Below are 18,498 nucleotides of genomic sequence, written 5' to 3' on the forward strand. Positions count from 1 at the left end.
TTAAGTGGAGGAAATCTAATACTACTTGTAGGTGACTAAAGGAAGCAAGTAGCAAATTTCACAAGAAAGCTACAGGAAGCTAAGCAAATTTGAAAGTTCAAAGGCCATGTACTTCCTATGGGAGCACGTGGAGTGAAGTTAAAAGGCCAATCCAATGGAGCAACTTAGACAACCTAATGCCCACGGTATTGACCCAAGTGAAGGCTTACTAACAATAGCCAATTTTACTCCTTTGGAAAATATTGAAGGACTCCAAGCATGCATCAGGCCAGTGATGTGTCAGGCAAACATGAAATATTTATACAAAAGGACTTCATCGACCCGTATCTTCTCAACAAAAAATATAAGGTTTGGGTAGACTAAATCTCAAACTCACAACATCTACAAAGCAATGGGAAACATCAACTACTACTCACACGCATGCCGCAAGTGCCATACGTGCTCGGGGGGCTAATGTTGATACCCATTTTCGCGACACATTTCGTACAAGTCCGATTCAACCAAGCTCGACTTCCCTATGGACTCGATTCATGTATTATATTTTATTTATTCTTTTAAGCATGGCCTAAGCCCATGTGACAATATGGGGGAACTTAAGGAAGTGTGGTTTGGAGAGTATGGGTTGGTTCCTTTCTGGACCTTTTGCATGAGCCTAGCCCATGCGTGCTACTAAGTGGGCAAGGGACACTAGTAGCACCTCAGGCTCATGGAGGAGGTCTTGTATCCAAAATTTCCACCCCAAAATAGCTTTTATGCTCTGGGTGACTGTGGCCTAAAGTTTTCGCCCTAACCCACTTTTACCTTTAAAACATAGTTGGCTCCCATTGGCCAACTCCATCTGCTAGGCCTTACTTAGGTGAGCTTTTCAATGGTCTGAAATGTCTGACCAAAGGCAACCAATTAGATCAAACCTCCTTTATTTCCAAAATTATGTAAAAAGCTTATCAAATTCTTCCTTAAACAAAAGCAACCCAAGCCAAAACACCAAATTGGTATCATAGGAGATAAAAGCCTCTTCCACAATTTAAAAACCAGTCAAGAGCAACACCCCAAACTCTATATAAAACTCTCTCTTCAGCTCATAAAAGGGGCAGCCACGTTCTACCTAAAAACTTGAAACTTCAGAGCAAAAACCCATTTAGCCAACCAACAATCTCACAATTCCAAAGCTTGGGGGTGGAAATATGGGTACAGGGGAACCTTCCCTCTCTTCCTCACGACCTCCCTCAATTTCCTCTTCTGTGTGACTGTGGGTCGAAGTTTCAGACCTGTTAAACCACGTTTTCCCTATAGACATGAAATTTCAGAGCAAAAACCCACTGAGCAAAGAGACATTCTCACAATTCTAAACCTTAGGGGCGGAAATATGGGTACAGGGGAACCTTCCCTCTCTTCCTCACGACCTTCCTCAATTTCTTCTTCTATGTGACTGTTGTAAGGTTGAATTTATTCAACCATCTAATTGGCTTTATTCCGTGCCAAATTTGCTTGTAATTCAGCATTTAGTAACCCTGTATTTAGGTGGGATTGTTGTAAGGGTAGTGAGTGAGATAGTGTGAAGATTGCTCAAGAGTGTGCAAGAAAACAGAGAGTCGCGGCTGGGACTCGCGGCTGGACTCGCGGCTTCAACCCGCCAGAATCTGCACACGTGCCAAGCATGCTGGAAGATGAACAGTCATGCTAGCTGGAGCACTACAGGACAAAACAGGACAACTGGCCATTCGGTTAACTCGCGACTGGAACTCGCGACTTAGTCAAGCCGCAAGGTCAAGCCGCGAGCCACCCCTGTTTTGGAAAAACCTGACGTTTCGCATTCCACTCCTCTTCAGTATAAATACCCTTTTAACCCACGATTGAAAGAGAGCTTCCAGAGAGAATTTTGAGAGAGAAACCCTAAAGAAAAACCAGATTGTTTTACCCACAATCTCTACCTTAGAGTCTCATCAAAATCCCTCACTCTCTTCCTCTCCATTGTCAAATCCTTGAGAGGCCTTTATACCAAACCTGGTTCTCACCATTATCATCTCTGTGAGACAGACGTTTGGAGTTCTGGGAAGCAGTTAGGAAGGAGCCAATATTCATTGGTTGATGCTACGGTGTAGTAGCGGAATCCGGAAAGCTAGAAAAGAAAAAGGTTCGGCGCAACCTCGTTGGAGCAAGAAGCTTGGAGGGCTTAGGTGCATTGGGTAGATTAGGCTTGGAGGGTCTATTGCTGTCCTTGTATCCCAACTGTATTTTCTAGTGGATTGATTACCGCTTGGAGGGCGGCGGAGAGGTTTTTCGCCGAGGTCTTCGGTTTCCTCTTCGATAACATATCTGGTGTTATCGCTGTGTTTGCATCTTCCTTCCTCTCTATCTCTGCCTTTACATTATCTGTTGTGGTTTATTTTGTTGTGGCTTAGATAGTTGTTTAATCAATACCATGTTATAGCATATGTTAAGTTTCCGCACACTATTGTTTAACATATTGCGTGTGTTGATTAAATTGGTTTTTGGGGGTCTAAACGTTCAAAAGTGTTTTTGTACACGTTTTTGAACTTTCAACTGTGGGTCGAAGTTTCAGACCTGTTATGTTTTTATGCTTTTTTATGCACTTTCATTATTAGCATTTTGATTTTCTCTTGTCAAAACACCATTAGCCTTTTTTTCATTATACATTTGAAATTTTGGGCTTGATTCTCCACCAATAAACACTTCTAAAGAACTCAAGGGGAGATTTGGGCCATACTCTCATTTTTTACCCTTGTCGCAAAAACGTCCCCGATAGTGGTCTTGGTGGTTTGTTGTGATATTTGGCGATGTTGGGGTGGTGATTTGGTATTGTTTTTTGGGTGATTCTCGGTGATTTGCTATGCGAATGGTGGTGGATCTTAGTGTTTTGCTGGGTCTATAGTGGTGTCTTGGTGGTTTGCTGGGTTTATGATGAGACAGAAACTCTAAACTAATACCATTTGAGCTTTATTGGGTTCATGTGAGGCACTGACTTAATCATTGGATGGTCGTCAGCGAATAGGCTGATCCCACATTAACGCTCTTTGAGAGTGTGTTCATCCTTGCAAGTATTCTGGAGCTCTCCGTTTGGACTGTAGACTCACTGAAGATTTTTTATGCATCATAGATTAACCCTAAACTCTTGCCACTCGATCCCAAAAGAGGTCTAAACAACACCACAAATTAGCCCAAATAAAAGTCCATTTCAGCTCAAACAATAACTAAAATTTTAACAAAATAAGTGAAAGCCCATTTTTAGACTGTGATAACAAAATAAAAACCATTTAATATTGTAACTTATCATGTATTTTACACAAAAAAAAAAAAAAAGAAACCCAAATACTACTTGGAGAGAGAGAGAGAGTTAAAGAGAATTTGAAGGACCCAAACACTTTGTGCATGAGAAGATGCCAATTAAGCTACAAGGCTCTTGACATATAGAGATAGTTACAAAAGTTAGTAAAGTTAGTGATGATTTGGAAACTTATAAAAAAATTAAAAAAAAAAAAAAAAAAAAAAAAAAAAGTGGAAAGTTAGTAGAAGCATTTGATTGATTAATATTGTTGGTAGTGGGGCAAGAGTTGGTGTGGCCAAGCGGGATTGAATAATTAAACAAAAACATAGACAAAGATAATTGCTTCAAACGTCACATAAACTTAACTAAATTAAATTGTGATACCTACTCACATTAAATTGTGATATCTTTAGTACTTTTTAAAAATAAATTTCTTTTAATAAAATAATGTCATATCACTTACTAACTAAATAAAATGTGGAGATTAAAACTCACTATCACTTACCATTATATATTTAAAATGAATGAATATGTCCAATTAAAAATGTACTAGAGGTAAATGAAACCCGATTCATAATGCTATAAATAGCTAAGAAATTGATAATATATAAATTCAAAAACTAAATGATAATTAATTATAAATTAATAAGTAATGAATTTATATCTTTAGAAAAGTACAAAATTTATAATAAATGCATTATGCATATTGCTTACATTCTTATATTCATCTTTACTTAGCAGTAATAATAATTATTCCTAATTCAATAATTGATCATTTTTTAGATTTAAGAGAATGTCAGAGTTTTGATTCTAAAAAAAAAAAGAATGTCCAGTTCCCTCTTCACTAAATGATTTAAATGTAATTGTAAGGTTGAATTTAATCAACCATCTTGTTGGCTTTATTCCGTGCCAAATTTGCTTGTATTTCAGCATTTAATAACCCTGTATTTAGGTGGGTTTGTTGTAAGGGTAGTAAGTGAGATAGAGTGATTGAATGCTCAAGAGTATGCAAGAAAACAGAGTCTCGCGGCTTGATCTCGCGGGTGACTTGCAGCTGCAAGCCGCCAGAAGCAGCACACGTGCCAAGCATGCCAGAAGTCGAAGCGTCATACTAGCTGGAGCACTATAGGACAAAATAGGACAACTGGCCGTTCTGTTATCACGTGGCTGGAACTCGCGACTCAGTCAAGCCACGAGCCACACCTGTTTTGAAAAACCTGACGTTTCACATTCTTTTCTCACACCAGTATAAAATACCCCTCATACCCACAAATGAAAGAGAGTTTCCAGAGAGAATTTCGAGAGAGAAACCCTAGAGTAAAACAAGATTGATTCATCTACAATCTTTACATAAGAGTCTCTTCAAATTCCTCAACTCTCTTCCTCTCCATTGTCAAATCCTTGAGAGGCATTTTACCAAAACCTTTTTCTCACCATATCCATTACTGTGAGAGGGCTGTTTGGTGTTCTGGGAAGCAGTTAGAAAGGAACCAATTTACATTGGTTGATGATATGGTCAAGTAGCGAAATCTGGGAAGCTAGAAAAGAAATAGGTTCGGCCCAACCTCGTTGGAGGAAGAAGCTTGGAGGACTTAGGTGCACTAGGTAGATTAGGCTTAGAGGGTCTATTGCTGTCTATGTATCCTAACTACATTTTCTAGTGGATTTTTTACCGCTTGGAAGGCGGCGGAGAAGTTTTACGCTAAGGGCTTCAGTTTCCTCTTCGATAACACATCGCGTGTTGTCCTTGTGTTTGCATCTTCCTTCCCTTTTATCTTTGCCTTTTATTATCTGTTGTGGGTTGTGATTTTAATTTGGCTTAGATAGTTTTCCAATTCTGTTTTATAACTTTTGTTCATTTTCTGCACACTAGTTGTTTGACATAAAGCTTGAATTGGTTAATTTGTAAATTGGGGGTCTAAACATTCAAGGGTGTTTTTACACTATTTGAACTTTCAATTGGTATCAGAGCGGGTACACTTCTAGTGGTATCATTACCATAGTGTGATCCTTGACTCCCTATTGAGATGGATCAATCTCAATCCCTAAATGCAACTCCATATTTTGATGGTAGTAATTATGCCTTTTGGAAGGTTCGCATGAGAGCATTTCTGTGTTCCATTGATAAATCTGTTTGGGATGCTGTTGAGATAGGTTGGACCAGACCTGAGGCAGTCAAATCCACATGGGATAAGGCAGCACTCGTCGCATCTAATGCTAACAGTAAAGCACTCAATGCTATTTTCTGTGGTGTGTCTCCAGATGAATTTCACAGGATCTTTCACATTATTGTTGCCAAAGAATCGTGGGAGATATTGGAGACCACTTACGAAGGCACGAAGAAAGTAAAAGACACCAAGCTGCAGATGCTAACCACTCGGTTTGAGGAGTTAAAAATGAGTGAAGATGAGTCCTTTGACTCTTTTTATAGCAAGCTGAATGAGGTGATTGTAAGCAAGTTCAATTTGGGAGAGAAAATTGAGGATTCTAAAATTGTAAGGAAGATCCTTCGATCATTGCCAGAAAGTTTTCGTGCCAAAGTGACAGCGATTGAAGAGAGCAAGGACCTTGATGACATAAAAGTCCAGGAACTGGTTAGTTCTCTTCAGACTTATGAAATGTCACTGCCCAATCAACGGAAGAGTAAATCTCTTACTCTTCAGACCATTAATGAGAAGGTGGAAGACCATGACTCATCGGAAGAAGATGTGGTTGACAAAGATGTCGCATACCTTGTAAAAAATTTCCGAAAATTCTTGAAATTCAAGAATAATGGCAAATTTGGTGATAAAGGAAAATTCCAAAGTTCAGGAAGAGAGAAAAGGGAATTCAAAAAGAAAGATGGAAAAGAGTCCCAATCTACACAAGGTGTCACTTGTTTCGAATGCAACGGGCATGGACACTTTAAGAAAGAATGTCCGAATTATTTAAAATCGAAAGGCAAAGTATATGCCAAGACATTGAGTGACTCAGATTCATCCAAGTCAGATTTTGAGGAAAGCTGTGACGAAGAAGGGAATTATTCAGCTTTTATGACTATTGCCCATGTTGAGTCTTCAGACGAGTTAAATCTGCTTGTACAAGAGCTTAGAGTACATAGTAATGAAGAATCATTTGGAGCTGTTGAGGAATCAGATGCAGAAGAAGATGAAAACACAACCAATCTTCAAGACAATTATAACTCACTCCTAGAGAGGTCGAGCGAGTACACAAGGGTGGCAAAGGCAGCTGTGAGACAGATGAAGAAGGTAGAGGAGGACTATAAAAGTTTCCTAATTCGCTATAAGGAGGCCAAATGTGAGATAGAAACACTGAATGGTGAGATGTCAGAAGCTTACACAAAAGTGAGATTTCTTGAGCAAGAGGTTGTGCAAGCAAATGCTAAAATAGAGAGGGTCACTATCAAGAAGCTAGATGATGTTATTTCATCTCAAAAGAGCTTTTCAGACAAATCCAGATTAGGATATACCGGAGGAAGTAGCTCATCTGGGAATATCACTAAAGAAGTGAAATTTATAAAGGCCAAAGAATCAGCTGATGTTGGCCCTACTGTTGAGAAGCCCAAGATAGAGGAGAAGAGGAACGCGGAGAACGAACTGTTGTTGAAACCACATAATCAATCCATGGGCAGGTCTGAATCCCGAGCCAAGTCTCGTCCACGACCACAAAGAGGTCCTAGATCGAACTATGTGTGTCATCATTGCGGACTTCAAGGGCATACTCGACCAAATTGTCAAAAGCTGAGAGTAATGAATAGTGCAACTCCTCAAAGGTCATGAGGACCTAGAAATGATAGGAGAAATTGGGTTGTTAAACCATTAAGAGATCAAAGTGGTGATACCGGAATGATGGATGTGATGAAGATGATTGGTGCTTTCACCAACTGCTTAGAGAGCTTCACACGAAAGTTTGAAAGCACTAACTTTCGCACCGAATCCTATAAGGAAATCACCCCAAACGCAAGTAACATGTGGGTGAAAAAGGGTACTCATGCATAAGCATTACAACATGTATATGCATCAATACTTCCTATGCTTTGTGACAGAGTTTGATTGTTTGCTTATTGATTATGTTGGTGGTTGTTTGTTTGTCTATTTGTGCATACTTTTGTTCATTTTTGTTTTTGACCAATTTTTTTCTTCTTATGTGTCAAAAATCCAAAAATCACATAAAAATTGGAAAATCAAAAAATTTGATTGACATTGTTGAGTTTTGTCTCAAAACTTGTTTTGCCTTGTACCTTTATGCTAATGACTTTGTGCATTTTCGAGCGTAGCTTGTTTCTTTGCACTCTTATCACGGTGGAAGAAATCTTGAAATCTATGTGACTGTTATAAATAGATCTTCAAACTTGTCATGAATGATTAGTGAATGGTTATGTTGATCTTGAAACTTGCATAGACTTGTGCCTATATATCTTCTCACTCTTTATTTTTTTCCTAAAAAGAGCTCACCAAATGTAAATCACCAAATGAAAAGAGATATTGAGCTGCAAAAGCCTGTCGTATATACTAGTATTCGACTAGGAAAAAAGGGAAAGTGACCAAAAATTTATGTGAATGGTTATTCAAAAAGCCAAAGGCTATCTAATCAAGGTGAAATATCAAATATCACTCTCACAATGAGAGGTGATTGTCTTAAAAAGACCAAAAAGATCAAATGTTATGATTGAATGTGGAGTCAAATGTAAAGCTCCAAGTTATGTTATCAAGTTTTGTGGGAGGTCATATATGCAAACTTCTATAATTGAGATGGGTCACATGATCTAGTGCTAATTGTGTATGCCTTGGTTGAATTGATCATTGAAGCTTCATATTAGACTAAGGACTATCTCATTATTGATATCCACACACAACACACAAGTTTATGTTCAATAAATGCCATATTCATTTGTGTGATTGTACTTGATGAAATGTGTTTTCACATGCTCAATCTTTGTTGATTCAAGCACAAAAATATTTTTGAGTGTTTTAGGTGTTTTTGGAAAGTATTTTGTTCTTTAAAAACTGAAAATTTCAAAAATCATTTTTGCCCTGTTTTGGCGACTCAATCGCGGATAAGTCAAGTCGCATGCCACAGTCGCGATCTCGCGGGTAAATTTTGGCGACTTGTTCGCAAGTGGAAGGTCCAGTCGCGAGGTGTACACAGAGATTTTCGCGGCTCAGCTCGCGGCTCTCTCGCAAGTAAGACTTCCAGTCGCGAAAAACACTTAGAAAATTTTTCAAAACTTTTGTCTTGAAGTGTTTTGGCGGGTGGATCTGGTGACTATCTGGCAACTTACCTCAGCCGCGAAAAACGCATGTTTTGCATAGTAAAGGCAGTTTTTAAAATCTTTTTCAGTTTTCCCTCGAACTTTTTGTAACTGTTCATCTTCTCTCTCAATTGTCTCCTTCCCAAACGCTCCGTGTAACCCATTTCAAACTCCATTGTTGCTTCATTTCTTCTCAAAATCATCAAGAAAAGGTATGGATCTTCTCTTCCTCACTTCATATGTTATGGTTTGTGTGTTACTTTCTTGCTGTTTGGGTTGTTATTTTTGTCATATTGTGTTTAATCATTTTACTCTTTGTGTGCTGGGTATGGTGAATTGTGTTTGATGTTGATTTCATCTGGTATTGTTTTGTTGGTCACAATGTTCTTATCTTTATTCTGTGCTTTGACATTTGTTGGTGTTTATACTCTTTTGGGAAATGGGTTTGGTGTTTTTCTGGTTTTTACTCTGTTTGTGTGTATGAAAGTTTACTTGTGCTTATGGTTTTGGATTACCTATCTTGTATCACTGTGTTTTTGGTGCCATTACATATGTGTCCTTCTGTCTTGAGTGTATTACTTTAATACATTCATTTTTCTATTTGATTTGTCCCACTGCCATTTTTTTTTGGTTGTATGTTGTTTTCATTGTGCATTTCAGACTCATGGTAGATTGTCTTATTGACAGTCATCTTTAAGTTTATCTTACTCTGTGCTCTATTGCACTTTCACCATTGTGTTACACCTGCCTCATTCTATATTGTCATGATTTTTGTTTGAAATTATGTGTGATTTCTATGGCTTACATTCATTTCCAAATCTAATCAAGTTGATATTTGTCTGTTGTGGTGCTGTTTTTGGTTCTTTGCTGTGTGCCTATTCTCTTGGAGATGTCTCGTCGATCCTCTAAGGGCAAAGACATTGTTACTCATGATCCATCAACCCCAGTTGCTAAAAGGACTCGACTCTCATCTCAGTCATCTCAAGACTCCAATTTGGAGAGGTTTAGAACCCTGCTTACCTCACACATCTACTCAAACATTTTTGACAAGGCATCTCCTATAGTGGAACGGGTGGTTGAGTTTGACACATTAGGGACCACCTTTATCCCTCGAATCTTTGAGCCATGAGATTGGGTATTTGGGAATTTTGTCGACCCAATGGATGAACTGGTTAAGGAATGCTACTCTAATACAAGTGATCTTGGAGTTGAACTAATTTGCTGGGTCAGAGGAAAGGAGTTTGGCATCTCCCCGAACTCCATAGCCGATATTCTCTGCATCACTAGACCTCAGAATGTGGATCTAACTCCGTACGATGATAGAACTCCAGAGACTCAAGACATTCTACAAGTTCTAGGATTTGATCATGAAGTATCCAGTGCAGGCACATCCATAAGCATTGCAAAGTTTGCACCAGAGCTGACCACACTAAAGTTGATCATGTTCTCTAATCTCTACCCACTGTCCAACACTACCTTCATAAATCTTGGAAGAGCTCAATTCATTTGTGATCTTATTACAGGAGCCCCCATTGATATCTGTGCTCACATCTTTCAAACCATGAGGAAGACCGCGGCTCGAACTGCAGCTCGAGGATGTATTCCATTTTGCAGTCTCATCATGAAGTTCATTCTTCATGAAGGCATTGTTCCTCCCTCAGATGGAAAAATGTTGACCCGTCAGCGTTCAATTTCCATGTTCACTCTACAAGCCAGCAGAAGCCATTCCTCTAAAACACCAAAGAATGCACGCATCTCTCCGGTTACTCCATCTGCTCTTGAGTCAGAGACACCTGTACATACCACACCTACTTCGCGTGTCATCCCTGAAGTTCCACAAACTAGCATTCCGCAAGCACAGTCTGATCCTCAAACTGATAGAGTGGGTAGTTTGCTTGCAAACATTCAGAAACACATTGATGAGATGGTGACACTTCTCTACTCCACCAACAACCATGTTCAAATGCAACTCGAGTCCATGGAGAATCAGCTAGAAGCTATTCAACAAAAGTTAGACGATAGCCTTTAGCTATTCGTGCCAAAAAAGGGGAGAGCATTCAGTAAGGGGGAGAAAGCTCAAAGGGAAGTGTGCATAGTAATAGGGGGAGTACACACATACTTTTGTTTTAAGACTTATCCTTTAAATTTATAGGTTTATGTTTTTGGATATTTATTGTTACTATGGGTTTGATACACTGTGATTTTGGTGTATTTTTGTTTCTAACTCATAACTTATAAACTTGGTTTACTCTTTATATATATATATATATATATATATATATTGTTGATGTTATTTAGTATATATTGTGTTTTTGTACCCATGTTGCTTTTGTAAGCTTTTAGGGTTTATGTTCTTTTATTGTAGGCTTTATGGTTTGTACCATGCTTTATGCAGCCTCTATGTTTTTGTTAAATCAGTACTTCTATCCAAATGTCATGCATTTTTTGGTTAAGTACTGTCACTCTTGTGCCCTTGTATGATTATTCCTAGATGCATATACTTAGTGTATTATGCATTGGTTGAGTGTTGGGCATACAAGTAACTTGCATTGTTCTTGTTTGCTTGTATGTTCAAGTGTTCATTCCAAGTGTGAATGAGCATTGTGTTCACTGCCTTGTAGTGATTACTTGGTTGATCAAGCCATGGTTTGTCTCTTAACTCCATCTTTGCTTGATCATATATTGTCTGTTTCATATGCATTTCATGCTTTTCTGCATACAATGATCATGGTGTATTGTTGTGTTTCAGGAATTTCATGTTCATATAATTCAAGTGGTTCATAGCTTCTAGAATTAGGTGTGAGTGAGTTTTGCTCAACTGTTTCCAACTCACATGTTAAGTCTAGAGTCTATTTTAGAGTTTTGTCACGGAATAGCCAAAGGGGGAGATTGTAAGGTTGAATTTAATCAACCATCTTGTTGACTTTATTCCGTATCAAATTTGCTTGTATTTCAGCATTTAGTAACCCTGTATTTAGGTGGGTTTGTTGTAAGGATAGTGAGTGAGATAGAGTGATTGAATGCTTAAGAATGTGCAAGAAAACAAAGTCTCGTGGCTTGATCTCGCGGGTGACTAGCGGCTGCAAGCCATCAGAAGCAGCACACGTGCCAAGCATGCCAAAAGTCGAAGCGTCATGCTATCTGGAGCACTACAGGACAAAATAGGACAACTGGCCGTTCTGTTATCGTGTGGCTGGAACTCGCGACTCAATCAAACCGCGAATCCAAGCCGTAAGCCACCCCTGTTTTGAAAAACCTGACGTTTCACATTCTTTTCTCATCCCAGTATAAATACCCCTCATACCCACAAATGAAAGAGAGCTTCCAAAGAAAATTTCGAGAGAGAAACCCTAGAGTAAAACAAGATTGATTCATCTACAATCTTTACATAAGAGTCTCTTCAAATTCCTCCACTCTCTTCCTCTCCATTGTCAAATCTTTGAGAGGCATTTTACCAAAACCTTTTTTTCACCATATCCATTACTGTGAGATGGCTATTTGGTGTTCTGGGAAACAATTAGGAAGGAACCAATCTACATTGGTTGATACTATGGTCAAGTAGCAAAATCCGGGAAGTTAGAAAAGAAATAGGTTCGGCGCAATCTCGTTGGAGTAAGAAGCTTGGAGGGCTTAGGTGCACTGGGTAGATTAGACTTGGAGGGTCTATTGCTATCCATGTATCCCAACTACATTTTCTAGTGGATTGTTTACCGCTTGGAGAGCAGCAGAGAGATTTTACGCCGAGGACTTCGGTTTCCTCTTCGATAACACATCGCATTTTGTCCTTATGTTTGCATCTTCCTTCCCTTTTATCTTTACCTTTTATTATCTACTGTGGGTTGTGATTTTAATTTGGCTTAGATAGTTTTTCAATTCTGTTTGATAACTTTTGTTCATTTTCCGCACATTAGTTGTTTGACATAAAGCTTGAATTGGTTAATTTGTAAATTGGGAGTCTAAACGTTCAAGGTTGTTTTTACACTATTTGAACTTTCAGTAATGTATAAAAAATAATGATTTTGTGTTTTTGTATTTATTGATATTTTGTTTATGCTAAATAAATGCTTATTTGGATTGTTATGATTTTTTTTATTTTTTTATTTTTTTTATAAACTCCGCCCACCCCACAACTAGGAATCCTGACTAGGAGGGATGGATTCTACATCTTAGCTTCCTGGAATAAATAGAGACGGCTTGAAGCAAGACTTGCACCTAACTTAAACAGGGGCATTGACCTGGTCGTCGTTCTCTATGCCTACAAAAGGTACAGGATTGCGAGAAAGTTATAGCACATCCAAGCATAAAATAGAATAAAAATATTTTCTTGCTGAGAAGCAAAGCTGTGGCAATATGGACTTACATGGGATGCTAATGCAGATTTCACTGATTGGAGTGATAATATCAACAATTGTGGCAATAACTGCAGCAGAAGCAGCTCAAGCCAAGCCTGGCTGTGACTACATGTGTGGAGATGTAAAAATACCATTTCCATTTGGCTTGACTGATGGCTGTTATCTAAATAGGAATTTTCACATCACTTGTGAGAACAATGTAACAGCCAAGACAGGTGGTTTAACTGTTAAAAGCATATCCATTGAAGATCATGAGTTGCGGGTCTTGAACTTTGTAGCCCGACGCTGCTACAATAAGACTGGTGGATTAGTGGACGGCATTAAAACCTCGTTCAAAACTCCCAGGTATACCATTTCCAACACCAAAAATAAGTTCACAGTTGTTGGGTGTGACACTTATGCATACCTTACGGGTACACAAAAAGGAGAAAATTACTCGATTGGGTGCATGTCTCTATGTAATAGCCTACTCAATGTGGTCAATGGCTCATGCTCTGGCGTTGGGTGCTGCGAGGTAGAGGTTCCTGATGGATTAAAATATATAAAAATAAAAGTACGCAGCTATGATAATCACATAGATGTATGGGGCTTCAATCCCTGCGGCTATGCTTTTGTTGCTGAACAAGGCCAGTTTGATTTCAACTCTGCTTATCTCAAAAATCTTACATATAAAAACCTCCCTATGGTGCTTGAATGGGCAATTGGGAAGGAGACATGTGAAAAAGCAGCTCAAAACAAAACGGCTTTCGCATGTAAGAGGAATAGTTACTGCCAAGACCTCGAAACCACGTCAGGGTATCGTTGCAAGTGTGAGCAAGGTTACCAAGGGAACCCATACCTCCCTGATGGTTGCCAAGGTACGTATTATGCATTTATAAAGCTTCCAAAATGAATTTCAAATACCAATTGAGGTACTAATTTCTCTTTCATTTTGATGTATGTATTCGTGGCTTGGTATTGTTCACTTCATTTGCAGACATTAACGAATGTGAGGATCCAAATCTCAATAGTTGCACAATAGCAAAAAACTGTGTTAACACCCCAGGGAGTTATAGTTGTCGTTGCCCCAAGTGGCACCACGGGAGCGGAAGAAAAGATGGTGAAGGTTGTGAAGCGAATCTCTTGCTACTGTTTAAGATTGCTATTGGTAAGTATTTATTGAATTTTATTATCAATTTAGCACTTGGATTGCCAAATAAATACTAGCTTCAAAATTTTGTTAAATTATAAATTCTACTACATCTTTAAAGTTTTGATGGTTCAAAATTAAATTCATCTATAAAGTTACATAAAAATGTTTTAAGTTTGTGCTGTGTATCCAAGAATTAGATCATTTTGTGTATATACTACTGTCAATTTCTTTAAGGTCTTCTTTCCTCTCTGTGTATATTAAAAATACTTAGAATTCAAAAAAAAAAAAAAAAAAAAAACAAAACAAAACAAAACAAAACCTAATTGCATCCAAGTTATGTGAAAAAATCCCATAATTCCATAAATGTAAAACCATATAGTTTTATTCAAATTATTTTAATGCTTTCAAACCTAAAATAAAATTAAGAAAAATATCTTTTATTGATTCTTTTTAATCACAATAAAATAAATTAAAAAAATCATCCAGCTCTACTCAATAGCCCAACAGTTACTGTACACAAAAAATTTCACGTTCCAGATCCCAGGTTCGGATCTCTGCACCAATTCATGGGGAGGGACTTTTTGGGTTTGACTCTTAATACTTTTCAGGTTCCCTTTTTACATTTCCATCATTTTGGTGATTATCAACGCACTTTGGTTCTGCAAAGAGCGTAAGTCCATCAATGCTCTGTTTGGATGCTCAGAATATGCGGAAGAGGAGCGAAAATGAGAATTTGAGATGGGGTTGCTTGATTGATGCTTTGTTCTAATGGGTTTGGTTGCGCCGACGAGAGAGGATGGGTTTCTTGAGGGGGCTTATTATTTATTTATTTTTTAAAATAATTTATCATATAATTATATAATCATTTTAGACAAAATTATTTCTTAATTTTAAAAAGTAGAAAGTTTGAATTCAATTTTTATGAGAATTAACGATAGGGTTTGTGTATATTACAATGTTAATTTTTTGGCAAGATAAAACTTATATAAAATACTTTTAAGTTTCCTAATTTTTTTTTTTTTTTTTTTTGAGAGAGAGTTTCAACCTATGGCGTCCGCTCCTGATAATAGCTCTTTATTATCAGACCAAAACACCAATCAGTTTTGGTGTAGGCGGGGATTGAACCCCAGATCTTTTATACAACCATCAGAGATTTTACTAGTTGAGTTAACTGAAACCCACTTTTAAGTTTCCTAATTGAATTACAAATTTTGATTATTTTGAATTTAGTTATTTTTATAATAATATAACTATTTTCTAAAAGATAATATTATTTTAGCCAATTCAGTCAATGACTTAAATTCAATTGAAATATGTAACTTTATCATTTTAATAAACCATCACTTTAAAAAGTTGAACATGTTGTCAAGTGGGAGGGAAAAAAAGAATCTTGTATATTGTTGATATTGACCGTTGACTCACTATCTAACCCTTTGAAACAAGCTCTTGAAATGAATTGAGTGATTCTGATCAGACATGTTCTTGATAATCCAACATAAACTGACTTTTTCATAAATTTTTTAAGAGTTCAAATCTTTTGTCACATTCTTTCTACTCTACTATATACTTTATAAATAAAAATATGTCATATGTTCATCTATTTTATTAAATGCTAAATTTATGTGTTCTATTGATAGACATGTAGCATATTTTTATTTGTAGAGTATGGGTCCTGTTAATAAGAAAAAAATTAATAATAAATAAATTACCCGTGGAGCTATTTTACTAAGGAAAGAAAAGATAAATTTGCTACTTATAAGACAAAAATATCCTTCTTCATCTTTTAACCTTCTCAATTTTCTCTCTCTAGTCTCTACTACGTCTGAAGTTGCTCTCTTCTCTTTTTTCTTCTTGTCTCACTCCTTCTCTCTCAATCTTTCTCATGCTTCAATCCAAGAAAGAAAAACACCACCACCACCGCAACCACCAGATTTGTAACCCTCCACAATTAGATATGTCTCATTCCCTCTCTGTACTATCTCGAATTCTCTCTCTCTTCTCAGCCATGGCCGAACCCTTGAGCTCCACCACCGTTTCTAGTAGTGGTGCTCACCTGCGCCACCACCACCACTGGTAACCGTTGGCCTCCCCTTTCTCTCTATGCCTTTATTTCTACTTTCCTTCCTCTGTTTTTGGTTGTATCTAGGTTGTTTTGGTGAGTGGGTTCAATTTAGGATGTGAAAAAGCTTTGACAATTTGGCTTGGGTTTGAAATTTGGGGCATTTGAGTGGATGTTTTGTAGATCTAGGAAAAATAGTGTACAAAACCAAGTTGAAAATGTTGCTAAAGGAAAGGAAGAGGGAAGAACTTTAAAAGAGTATTTTGGTCATGTTGTAAAATGTGCGATTTTTTATGCTCTATTAACTGCTGCTTTACCAAGTTTTTTTCTACTCCCAAAAAGCAACAATACTTTACTAATAAAAAAAATCAATTTTAACGGGTGCTGAACAGCACCCGCTAACAAAAACCTTAGTGGTATGTGAATGGTACAAGTGTGCACCAAATTTTATGTGTGACATTTTGATAACTATGTTTAAGTGACAATCTTTTTCCCCCTTTTTTGGAGAATCTATTGACATCATTTAATTAGTGTATAGACACTCAAAATGGTACAAGGCAATAAATGCTTAATGTTATGCCTATAACCAGCGGTGTTCTATTAAAATGAATAATGTTTCAACATTTCAAGTGCAGGTATTGGCATAAGCTTTATTACGATGCTTGTGGGCAGCACTTGGCTGTACTTGATAGTCAAGAAAAGAAAACTTATCAGCCTTAAGGAAAAGTTCTTTAAACAGAATGGTGGTTTGATTTTAGAACAACTGAGAAGACAAGAAGGATCAACCGAAACAACCAAAATCTTTACCGAAGAAGAGTTACAGAAGGCTACCAACAACTACAATGAAAGTAGAATCATTGGCCAAGGAGGTTTTGGTACAGTTTACAAAGGAGTTTTACCAAATACCAGGGTTGTTGCTATCAAAAAGTCCAAAACAATCGATCAAAGCCAAATTCAGCAATTCATTAATGAAGTATTCGTCCTCTCCCAAATTAACCATAGAAATGTGGTCAAACTCTTGGGTTGTTGTTTGGAGACTCCAGTTCCTTTGCTAGTCTATGAATTCATCACTAATGATACACTGTTCAAGCACTTACATCATAAAAGTAACACTTCTGTCATGCTGTGGCAAATCCGCCTGAAAATTGCTGCAGAAACAGCCGAAGCACTAGCTTATCTGCACTCTGAAGCTTCTACACCAATCATCCATAGAGATGTCAAGTCAACAAACATACTCTTAGACGATAAGTACACTGCAAAAGTCTCTGACTTTGGGGCTTCAAAATTGGTTCCATTAGATCAAACTCAACTAGCAACAATGGTGCAAGGAACTCTTGGATACTTAGACCCTGAATACTTACTCACAAGTCAATTGACCGAGAAAAGTGATGTTTATAGTTTTGGGGTGGTTCTTGTGGAGCTACTAACAGGGGAGGAGGCACTTTCATTCAGTAGGTCTGAACAGGAAAGAAGTGTTGCTATGCATTTTCTTTGTTCCTTGAAAGAGGAGAGATTGTTTGATGTTCTTGACGATCACATAGTTGAAGAAGGAAACAAGGAGCAGCTCAAGGAGGTCGCTGAGCTTGCAAAGTCGTGCCTAAGAGTAAAAGGGGAGGAAAGGCCTACAATGAAAGACGTTGCAATGGAATTAGCGGGAATTAGAAAGATGGAGATGCACCCATGGGTTGATGTTGGAGGAACTTTGGAAGAGACGGAAAACTTGCTTGGAGAGACATCTGGCGCTTACAAACACAGCAGTAGCAGTAAAACTACTGGATATGATAGCATGAATAACCATGAATTATTGGCCTTGGGGGATGGGAGATAAATGTGGCATTAAAATTAAAATATCAGCCCTTGATGCACTCTTACATTCATAAATTGAAGCTTTATTTTTGTTTATTATTTTACTGTTGCTTTTGAAGTATCTATCAACCAGTAGCTTTTATTGTTGAATTTCTACATGTAATAAATGACCGAAACTTTTTTGTTTCATTTTCAACTTCCCACTGGAAATATTTTATCATGATTCATCTTACCGTTAGACTAATTACCACGACCCAAATCCATAGAACATAAATTTAAATACATGACTAACTTGTTAATTTTGCATATCTTAATAAAAATAATAAATTCCAAAATTAAATAAAACTCCAAATAAACAATACACTTAATAAACCTCTTACAATATCTAAAATCCACAATTTAGAAATAATCTTCAAATACTGTAAGAAAAGGTTTTGGTAATGTACCTCTCAAGAATTTGACAATGGAGAGGAAGAGAGTAGAGGAATTTGACAATGGAGAGAAAGAGAGTAGAGGAATTTGAAGAGTCTCTATATGAAAATTGTGGATGAATCAATCTTGTGTATGTGAAGAGTCACTTACTACCCTTACATGATTCACACCTAAATACAA

At 37.4% G+C, this 18,498-nt stretch overlaps 1 protein-coding gene across 1 annotated transcript; it reads left to right on the plus strand.

The window, feature by feature from the left end:
• Positions 1-12,821: 12,821 nt before the first annotated feature.
• On the plus strand, positions 12,822-18,124 carry LOC126695327 (putative wall-associated receptor kinase-like 16). Its single transcript, XM_050392027.1, has 3 exons — positions 12,822-13,746; positions 13,866-14,036; positions 16,716-18,124. Exons 1-3 carry the CDS (start codon positions 12,888-12,890, stop codon positions 17,906-17,908), a joined length of 2,223 nt encoding a protein of 740 aa, XP_050247984.1. The 5' UTR covers positions 12,822-12,887; the 3' UTR covers positions 17,909-18,124.
• The last annotated feature ends 374 nt before the right edge of the window (positions 18,125-18,498 follow it).

Source organism: Quercus robur, chromosome 8 (assembly GCF_932294415.1).
Source record: "Quercus robur chromosome 8, dhQueRobu3.1, whole genome shotgun sequence".
In the NCBI taxonomy this organism is placed as follows: Eukaryota; Viridiplantae; Streptophyta; class Magnoliopsida; order Fagales; family Fagaceae; genus Quercus; species Quercus robur.